General features: G+C 36.0%; 1 protein-coding gene across 1 annotated transcript; it reads right to left on the reverse strand.

The window, feature by feature from the left end:
* Positions 1 to 617: 617 nt before the first annotated feature.
* LOC132039764 (mitogen-activated protein kinase 9-like) lies at positions 618 to 9,690 on the reverse strand. The gene is made up of 11 exons (XM_059430282.1): positions 9,239 to 9,690; positions 8,173 to 8,581; positions 7,950 to 8,077; positions 7,793 to 7,852; positions 6,297 to 6,446; positions 4,745 to 4,900; positions 4,513 to 4,650; positions 4,351 to 4,427; positions 2,860 to 2,961; positions 2,144 to 2,333; positions 618 to 1,153 (listed from the first exon to the last, which is right to left on the reverse strand). The coding sequence occupies exons 1-11, from the start codon at positions 9,464 to 9,466 to the stop codon at positions 1,082 to 1,084; spliced, it is 1,710 nt and encodes a 569-aa protein (XP_059286265.1). The 5' UTR covers positions 9,467 to 9,690; the 3' UTR covers positions 618 to 1,081.
* Between the last annotated feature and the right edge of the window lie 1,318 nt (positions 9,691 to 11,008).

Consider the following 11,008-nt stretch of genomic DNA (forward strand, 5'->3'; position numbering starts at 1 on the left):
CAAAATTACAAGACCACAAAAATACAACCCAAGTTCCGTGACAAGAACAAAAAACTCAGAAAAAGAAAAAGCATATTAAACTCATCCAAAAATAGATGAAGCGGAGGAGGATAGAGAAATTTGCAGAGAATTGTGAAAGAGAAAAAGAATTAGTGAAGGAGACAAGAATTGTAAAGTGTTGCTGTGGCTTTTGTACAATATGAACACGTAATTACCAAACTACCCCTGTTCGTCCATGTTCGTCCTCCCCAACTGTGGCTTCTAAATATTAGTAAAGTAATATTCATTACTGTTTGCATCACAAATACAACTTTGAACACTTAAGAGATGTTACCCCTAGAATCAAGAATCACATGATGTCCAGCTTCATCTTTTCCAGTAGTAGTACCTCATAAATTATCTGTAGCCACTGATTGGAAATTACTGACATAATTGAGTAATCAGTAATTTTGTCATCAATGCACGACCAGAAAAGACACTGTCATTTCAATATCAATACATGACCTTAAAGATGAGCTTAATGGAGCGACATGGTCAATAAGGATTCATATAATGGGTTGCAATTTGCATGGGATCGAGGCATGGTACTAGTTGTTGACAAGAGATCAATTAGCGGATGCCAGTGAATTCATGTTTATTTTCTAATCAATTGCATAATAGGACATACAACGGAAAGTAATATGAAAAGCTATACGTTAGATAGTACTATTTATCACATCGTTACAAGTTTGAACTAGTCACAAATATCCTAAGGAGAAAATTTGGTTTCTGATTCACAAATAGCTGGAGCATTTTTCTCTCCTACTATACTACTTAAAACACAAATATGAACTGACAACCTACAGTTAGCTTCTAGCTGAAATCAAGGAGTGGAACTTTTAAATGTTGATTCGCAGTCAAGTAGTTATATGGTAGAGCACATAATCTTCCTCCATTCCGTCGCAGAAGGAAAAGGATATCGAATGATCGATTCACTATTGAGAACATTAACCCCAAAAAATGAATATTGTGGTGTTCTAACAGCGGCAGATCAAACAAAAACTTGCTGAGCCTTTCTGATAATAAGAGGTACTGCAGAGAATTAAGCATGAAGAGCAGCAACTTCTTGAGACAAACCATCAACTTCCTCGTTTTGTTCTTCAATTGGCTCTTCCTGTGGAAATATTATCAATAAGAATAAGCCCTTTCAGATGAGTGAAGGAATGTGTAAACAAAAAAGCAAGAACAGAAATTCAATTGGTTTTTATAACAAGATACTCTCATCACTCGGTTTATTGAGCGCACAGTTATTGCTACTATGAAAGGGAGCGTTGGAGTAACTGGCAAAGTTGCTGCCATGTGACCAGGAGGTCACAGGTTCAAACCATGGAAATAGCCTCTTACAGAAATGCAGGTAAAGCTGCATACAATAGACTCTTGTGGTCCGGCCTTTCCCTAGACCCCGCACATAGCGGGAGCTTAGTGCACTGGGGTGCCCTTTTTTTTTTCTTTTTTTTTTTTCTAACAAATATTGCTACTATCTGCATCATTATATACTTGTCCATGATGTTGAAACAATCCAAGTGAACGTAAAAATATTCAATGACTTTTACATTAGAGAAATAATCAGTGGCGGACCCAGGATTTAAGGGTCGTGGATGCCTTATTAAAATAAATGCTAATATAATCCTGAGCAGAGGTTTGAACCCAGGTTCCCGGCCACCCAAATCTTTAAAGTTCCACCTGGAACCAAAGCGCTCAGCCGTGTTTTTGGTTTCTAGGGTGCTTTTTGAGTTTTTATACCCAATTTTCATATAGTTTTTATATAACTATACCTAGTCTACGTCGGGTTTAACGGGTGCTAGAGCGCCATTATATTGGGCATAGGTCCGCCCCTGCCGATCATACTAGCAATCAGACCAGATATTAAAAAAAGGAATAAACACAAAATCATCCAGGATATTGGTGTTTGACCCCACATTGTGGGTTCCACTAGGTATTGTTGTTGTAGTATCCAGAATATTGGTGTTATGAAAAACCGATGTGATTCTCTAGTGCTCAAAAAGCTACAGAAAGATAATGCTTGAATACATAACAAGGGAAAAAAATAAGATTCACTGTAATCACCAAAAACTGAGCAACAGGAAAAGAATAAAAAGCTTACCTCTGTGTTTCTTTTTTTAACTACCACACACTTAGAAGCACTGATGCTAGCACTCTTCAGCAAGCTACGAGCACTGTGGTCTGATCCCTCAGACAGCGCTGGTGGACTCTGAAGAGTTGTTGAAACAGTTCTCTTTTCACAATCATTATTTTGGGAAGAGGCGTCATCTTTTGGTGCAGGAACTCGTTCTCTGCAGCGGAGGTATTCCAAAAAGAAAACAAGTTCATATGTTAACTGAATATGTCTGACCAAACACACATAATTCAACTTTTAAAGCACCAAACCAAGCTAGCAATCTATTAAAATACTTGAATTTTGGTTAAGTATAGTGGACAAACTAAAGAGTTTAATAACCACATCATCATCCCGAAATCAAACAGGATGATAATCGATTTAAAATCGCACGTAAACAAATCCAAAGGTCCCCTGACCAAACAAGACTGGAGATATCCAAACAATAAGAACTAACTGGTAAGTCAATTCCCAAAATAACGCAACTCTATAATCAACACCCATATGTAAAAGCACAAAGTATATTTGAAAAACTTTGTTTTCATTTTGATATTCTTTTAGAGAAACTACTCAATCTGAGTTTTTTTAGTGTAGCATCTAATGTGGACGGTTTAGATACAGAGAAAGTAATTCCTTAATCTGCAGATTCCTAAAAAAACATTTTTACCAATCTGACGAAAAGAACCAGAGATTCGACCACGCACCTAGGCAAGGAAGCATGCTGTCTCTGAAGCGGAGTGCTGCGTTCACCTCTACTCTGATGCTCCTCAAGATGTGCAAATTGTCGCTTGAACCGATCAACACCACTAAATCAACGTAGAAGAAAGACCTTGATCAATATATCTTGAAAAGCAATACAAAATGATGTAAATTTATTTGGCACATTACATCAGCCTAATTATATGAAGTAGGGAGTCTAGAAGACAACAATCAACTACATGTGACAGAGAAAGAATGATGAAAAGCACTCATTTCTTTGCAAAGAAGGATGATCAGTTAGATCAAACACAAGACCTAGGATCAGACAATCACTAATCAGAGTGAAACCTTGGGAACTAAAGTTTCAAATTGTAGCAAAGGTGACATTAGGTGATTTTTCCCATCTGCCTAAACCTTGGTGGAGAGTTACCTAGTACTTGTGCTAGTGGGAGATAGTGGATCCCAGTGGATTAGTCGAAGTCCGTGCAGAGGTGGATCCAGGATTTCGAGAATATGGGTGCACTATTATAAAGCAGTAGATCCAGTATATAAATTTGAACAGTTCAACAAGATAGACATAAGATTTGAACTCCTAAACTCACTTAGAAAGGTGCACCCAGTCATCATTGCATTATATGATACGTTGAGCTTGGGTGCATACATATATAGTATTTTTAAGCAAAATATAACACTATTACACGTGATTTAGGGAGGGATCATGGGGTCATGTGATCGTAGGAACAACCCCCCCCCCAAAACAAAAGATATGCCCCTGAGTCCGTGTATGCTGGCACGGACACCGCCATTGTCGAGAAAACTAATATGAATATTCTTTTGTTACCCTCACGTTAAAAGTTTGCAGCAACCATATACTTGCTGAAAACTTAATTCCTTTGATTTCAAGAAATTCACTACTGTGTCTATCTGTGGGGAGGGTGGGAGGAGAACAACTTCCAACAAAGCCAAACACGGTATCTTTTTTGTTTGATATGACACCCAAACTTAGAACTAGACAAAATGATGATTACTCATTCGATAATATCTGCAATCCACTATGAAATATTAATAATTTATCACTGACTAGATGATGTCCATGGTGTGCTATCAGGAAATGAATAACTTATACTGACAGATGAATGATGGTTCCTTTATAGAAAATAAGTAGTCAGAATTAAATATTGAGATAGAAGAAGAAAGGCAGAAGACAACATCAAAAGTTAACCCCTAGAACCTAATTTATCCCCATGAAAGGAGTAGAATAAACATGCAAAATCGAAAGTACAACCCAGGAAAAAAAAAAACAATCATCAAAAAAGGATTGTCAACGTGTACTTTTATAGGGAAAAAAGTGGTGTATGTTTTGTGATGTTCTTCCATCTCTGAACGAGTAGCAACTACACTCCAGTAAAGAACTTCGAATACCGGCTTTTAATGCATGCAAAAGAGGCAGGTCAACTATTTTAGGAAAGAAGCATAAATTATTAGAACCAGCTAACCTTGGGTACATAAAGCCACTAGTCTGTTCCCCACCAGAAAGATACTCCTGAAGCATCTGAGGATGATATTCTAAAATCTGTTTGTTCAAGACAAGTTTAAAGTCAGTCCTTTGGTCCATTTCACTAACAAGGTAAAGCCATTAATACTACAGAAAGCCGCACCTCACGATATATGAGTTCTCTAACATCATCTTTTGCCAGTTTCCTCTTCTCAAATTCAAACTCAAGCTTTGATATTGGTGGTCTAGATGGTTCACGATCAGCATTTGATAAACCACGGAAGTAAGGATCAGCCAATCCCTAAGAAAAGGCAATATTAGTGTTTCTAAGTCAATTGGACTTGAGATTTTCATTTAGTAGATGAAATAACATTGGATTTATTTTGAATCACTACCTCTTCTGCTGATGGCCGATCTTTAGGGTCAAATGCGAGCAGTCGTTCAAGTAGGCGTAATGCCAAGGGATCTGCATTTGGAAACTTTTTTGTAAATGGAACCGGCTGTTTCTTCCGCATGCTACTGAGGTATCTTCTTGCCTTTTCATTTCTAATCTGCCAGTTTTGAATGAAAACAAGTTCATAAAATAAGAGAAAAATAAAGTGACACCATGGAACTTCTTAGCAACAATTTTTTCTACCTTATCTTCTAAAGATAACACATAAATACCACCCTATACTTGTCCCATTTTTTCAACTGTATACTTTATTTTAGCATATTTGCTCAAAGTGGTATAAATACCACCTTTAGGACCAACGTGACAACTGTGGTGTTTGCACAAACTGTGCAGCCCGTGAGAAGCCTAATTTTTACTTTCTTTTCTTTTTTCTTTTTTTCTTTCTTCGTTTCTTCTCCCCAACAACTGGTCTGCCACTTCCACCACCAAACCTCCTTCGCTAGTCAGCAGAAACACAAGCTTTCTAATTCTCTTTGCCACCTTCATTCAAGTTTTAAGAGTTCAACCACTGCAATTCAACCAGCATTTTTAACACTACAATTCACAAGCCATTGTCCTCATCTTAAATTCACCACTATGCCTTACACCACCTTCAAGAGGCATCAATATTACATCTTTGTGATCACAGGTCATTCACACAAAATAAAACCACCTCCACTACATGTCAAAACACCCCAAAAACCAGTGACACCACTGGCAAAAAATCTTTCAGGATGCTGGAGGACCACCAGAAAGAGAGCATCAGTCACAGCACCTGAACCCCACACGTACAGGGCGATAGAAACCAGGAAAAAAACATCACCAGCAAGCTCCCCATCACTACCAGAAATCTCCAAATGGCATCACCTTCATCAGTTTTCATGCCATAGATCCTGCCCTGTCTCTCTTTTCAATTTTTTTACTTCAGCAACAACCAACATGGAACACCACAGCTTCTCCGCCTTCAACCAACGAAGCCCGACAAAACCACAATTTTGGGGTGATTTTGATTATCAACAATGGTAGTTTCGGGGATCTATGATGTGACGAAATAAAACGGGTGTGATGATTTTTTTTAAGATTGATGGTGGAATCAAAATTGAAAGACAGTAAGTAATATAAAAAGAAAAGAAAAATTATGAGGCAAAATATTATTGGTGCGTCACTACACTGCCATTTATAAAACTGGCGTTGGTCGCAAAGGCTGGTATTTATACCACTTCAAACAAATATAGGAGTGTCATAGGGACTGCACTATATAAGAGAATGACTTAAGGCAATTGCCTTATACTTTGACTATTAATTCATGTGCACAAACCTCCCTCTTAAAAGATAAAGTTAAATATCCACTTGCGAATATGGGACAAGTATAGGGTATTTTTATAAGTATCATCCTCATCTTCTGTTCTCATATATATCTACTTACTAGTATTGAACACATACATTGACACAAAAAGCATGCACATTATTAAAGAACAATATGAGAAAGAAAAGCATATATTATGAGAACTGACCTTTGCAACTGTTTCAGGTGGAGGTGTCCCAAGCAAATCTGTGATTAGGTCTAATTGATGCACCACATTCTTTCCAGGAAATAATGGTTTGCCAGAAAGCAACTCTGCAAATATGCATCCGATGCTCCAAATATCAATAGCAGGAGTATACTGCAAATAGAGAACTCTCAGAGACAGTATATTTCACATGTAAATGCGTCTATGAAGATGTGTCAACAACAAAAATAAAGTCTTCACATGTATGATAAAGTTGTTTCATAGTGAAACCACATCTTTCCACATTATATTTCTTTCATCAAAATTTGGCAAGGAAAAAATCCTAGTCCTTAAAGTGTATAAACTGTAGGTCCCCAAGCCATGTTTCAGTGTAAAATGCAAGAGAAGCGGCTTCTTAGCATCTCATCTATTTTCTCAGTCCACGTCAATGCTGGAACCAGACTCAAACTAAACTTGGACAAAGAAGTTCTCAGAAGGTTAACTGAGTCTGACTCATTCATGCTCAAATCCAATAAAAGTGTAGTGTGCTCTGTGCAAAAAACTAAAGCCCATCTGACAACTGATTAGGCTCCTCTGAAATGATATTTTTACTACTCTTTGAAATTTTCACTTTTTCGAGAGATTGATACTCATTACAGAAGGTGGAGCATATGCTATAAGATGGAAATTCTGATCATTGATCCAATTCAAAGATATTACGCTAGAACCTAAGTTCTTGAATTCAAATTTTCTTTTTCCAACAAGTAACTCCATAGCTTATCAACTATCCTTTCACCTCTAATGAGAGAGGTGAACCTATAATTCAACGTAGCTAGCATAGGATAATATGATAAACAGCTAACATCTTCTCCAAACAAGAATAAAGAACAGATTAGCGAAACAAAGTTATAGATCTCATAATAATGTGACTTTTATGTATTACTACTGAGATTCTCCCCTTTGCTCTACTTCCTTTATCCTTTCGGTTTTTGCTTCAGTCAATTTTTCAGTCAGTGCATTTTCAAGTTGTAATCAAATGAATCTAGATTGCAGGCATTGTTAAAGGCTGCAAAGGCATATGAGTACATGCAGTGTCAGCCACAAACCTGTTATTGTGAAAAATAATTACTTTTGCTAGTGTTTTGCCCTCCCCAAGGAAACAGAAAGACTATAATATAATCTATGAATCTCAAAGGAAAGCAAAAGACTAGAGGTGAGGAGTAACATAATAACAAGGAACAATCTTGATCATAATAAATTGACACTAAGTGCAAAAGTCTGGAGAAGTAGCAAAATAATGGGAAACAATCTTCAATGTAATATATTAAAACCAAGTGTCATTAACTATAATCAACTGTGCATTGCAGTTGTTGAATATATGGAACAGAATGAACAATTAAACTCTGAAATTTATTAACAGAATGAACAATTAAACTCTGAAATTTACTGCCATTGCAGTTATTGTATATACACCTGCAGAATGAACAATAAAACTTTTAAAAGTGAGAAATGAATCTTACCTTAGAGAAAAAGGAGCCACATAGCTCAGGAGCACGATACCATCGAGTTGCAACATAATCCTTTAATACATTCAAAAAGATACATGTATAAGAAACACAAGGCAAAAAACATGTATAAAAACAATGGAGAAAGGAAAATTTTTAAATTTGAACTTACAGTCCAGAAAATAGCTGATGGCACATCATTGAAAGATACACGAGCAAGCCCAAAATCACATATCTTCAACTTACAGTCAGCATTAGCAAGAATATTTTTCGGCTTTAAATCCCGGTGGAAAATATTTGCTGTTAAGGGGGCAAAAATGGCAGGTTGGTTATCACAGAGGTAATTTTAACTTGTATAGTTAGAGGTAGTAAAAGGCACATTACAAAGAACCAACCTGTATGAATATATTTTAGTCCACGTAGAAGCTGATACAGGAAAAACTGATAATGCTCATGTGTAAGATCATTATTGGCCTTAATTACCTGATGGAGATCTGATTCCATCAATTCAAAAACAACATAAATATCTTTAAACTCTCTTCGAGAAGGAGGCAACATAATGTGCTTTATTTCTACAATATCTGGATGCCTAAGTAGCCGAAGAAGCTTGATTTCTCTCAAGATTCTTGTAGCATCGGAAACATGGTCAAACACATCATTAATTTTCTTGATTGCAACTTTTTCACCAGTATGGGTGTCGACAGCGGACCCCACAACTCCATAGCTGCCTTTGCCAATTACTTCCTGAACTTGGTATCTACTTGCCTCTCCATATTCAGTAAAGAATTCCGTCTCCAACGTATTCTGAACAACAACATCCCATTTAAAATAAATATCGTATATCTGAAAGCTAAAATAGCAGTATTCCCCCCTACTCTTACCCATGTCTCAAATTATCTATCATAATTCTCTTTTACACGCTCCTTAAGAAACATTAATTAGGAGGGCGTTTTAACTATGTTACCCTTCATTGTATTTGAACAATCATAATTTCAACCCATAATTGAGATGTTTGTAGTCTTCAAGAACAATCGCTACTAAGGGTAAAATTGGAAAGAAAAAAATTGTTTTGAACCTCTAAAACAAATGATCTGAGACAACTATTTTTAAAAACCACGAGAGATATTTGAGACGGAGGAAGTAATAAGAGATGATTAGAAGTAACTTCATGTGCTAGAAATTACAAACACACAATGAAAACAAAAATCTAAGCAATCAAGAAAGCTGGTTCTTTGACATGACTTCCCCATTGACCAAAATCCATCTGATACTTCCCCTTAAAACTTAATGTTATATTGTCAACAAAAAATTCAATCTTTTTACATATATATATATATATATATGTATGTGAAATACAGACATCAAGATTCAAGACAGATCATCCACATCAAATTAAGCAGTTAACAAATACATTAAAATCAACAAAAAGGGGGTACACAGAAGCAAGGAAAGAAAAAGGACCTTTTTGATAGGATCCATGGTGGGAAAATCGATCCTTTTGGGTACTTTGATGAGATTTAGACCAGTAATATCAAAGTCTTCAGTAATGGTAAATTCTTCTTCTTGTAAATTGTTGGTTTTGTGTAGATCAATTGTTAAGATTGAATCATCATTATTGTTGTTGTTGTTGTTGTGACGACGATGGAACCAACGAAGAACGCCATCCACAAATGTACCACTACCCCCCATATACAAATAATACTAACACTTGCTTCCTAAAGTTTCGTGTTGATTCTTGATTACTCACCACAAGATCTCAGCATTCCACGCTGCTTTCTCTCTTCTATCTTTGTTGGTTGGCTTTTATATTTCTGTGGAAGGAAAACAAGTTGGCACTTTAGTAGTGTTTTAGGAGTTTAGGACAGCCGTGTTACACTGGCAGGGAGATGTTTGTTTCCACGTTCCTACTACCTTTGAATTTTTTGATTTGAAACCATATTGTTATGCAAATTACGCCTACCATGTGAGTCCGAGGTCCGAACCTAAATGGCCAACAGACTAAATGAACCAAAATACCCTACGAAAAAAAAAAAAAAAGTTATCAAAGTATCCCTGCACTAAACAAGGTGGGTTAAACAAGCCAATAATTCTATTGATTTTCAGTAGATTTTACTGCCGGTCTGTACTTGATTTGACGTAAAGTTGCATAGCACAATAATTTTTGCATTATATGATACATTTAAACTCATTCAAACCTTATACTCCCTCTGTTTCAATTTATCTGAACCCATTTAACTGGGCACGACATTTATAAAAGAGGGAAAACTTTTAAAACTTGTGATTTAAGATAAGCCTTGAAAATTTGTGTGGCTGTAAATCATTCATAAAGTGAATTTGTTTCCAAACTAGGAAAGAGGTCATTCATTTTGGCACGGACTAAAAAGAAAATAGGTTCAAACAAATTGAAACAGAGGGAGTATAAAGCAGATTTTAGATGAAGGGAAAACGCAAAAACTCATCCAACTCGTAAATTAGTAAAAATGGAGGTGTATTGGGTAAAATTCGTAGAACACAACTGGACGAATGTCGTGCTAACACGTGTCAGTAGGTGTGACTCAAACACAGGTTGGAGGAGACCCAATAATTGTGAAGACGTTGAAGGACCCGAATGCAAATTACGGCTACCAACTGGGTAAGAGCCCGTTTGGATTAGCTAAAAAAAGTGGCTTTTAAGCATAAGAGTTTAAAGTACTTTTTAAGTCTTTGAAAGTTATTTTATAAATAAGCAGTTATGTGTTTGGATAAAAGTGCTTAAAGGATTTTTAGAAGTAAAGGTAGTATTCGAATTAACAGAAAATATAAGGAATAAAAGGGTAAAGTTGTTGGTCAAACCACAATAGCTTTTAAGCAAAAAAAAAAAAAAAAAATGGGGTTGAGTAACTTCTTGGTTTTGGCTTATTTTAAGCACTTTTAACTTAATTTTAGTTGTTTTCTATTTTACCAAACACCCAAATAAATTAAAAAATGACTTATAAGCTGGTAATCCAAACGGGCTCTAAATTGGTTTCCGACCTTTTTAAAATGTTTGTGACCATATTACTCTGCAAACTATAGGTACCAAGTGGACAAATTGTTTTCCTACCTAAAATGGGAAAATTTAATCTCTGACCTATAATTGATTTTTTAGTTCTTGACAAATTTATTTTTAATTTTATGTTCTTATTTTACAATAGATCTTTATTTATTTATTTTTAAGAAATCGACCTCCAGAGGTCAATTTGTTTTGCGAAA

The sequence above is a fragment of the Lycium ferocissimum genome, chromosome 12 (assembly GCF_029784015.1).
Source record: "Lycium ferocissimum isolate CSIRO_LF1 chromosome 12, AGI_CSIRO_Lferr_CH_V1, whole genome shotgun sequence".
NCBI lineage: Eukaryota > Viridiplantae > Streptophyta > Magnoliopsida > Solanales > Solanaceae > Lycium > Lycium ferocissimum.

Excerpts from the sequence above, each read along its gene's own strand:
- LOC132039764 (XM_059430282.1), bottom strand. The coding sequence starts at position 9,466 with ATGGGGGGTAGTGGTACATTTGTGGATGGCGTTCTTCGTTGGTTCCAT. Across the intron at positions 7,853-7,949 it reads CATCAGCTATTTTCTGGACT|GATTATGTTGCAACTCGATG; the intron begins GTAAGTTCAAAT and ends AATGTATTAAAG. Across the intron at positions 4,651-4,744 it reads ATCGGCCATCAGCAGAAGAG|GGATTGGCTGATCCTTACTT; the intron begins GTAGTGATTCAA and ends GCCTTTTCTTAG.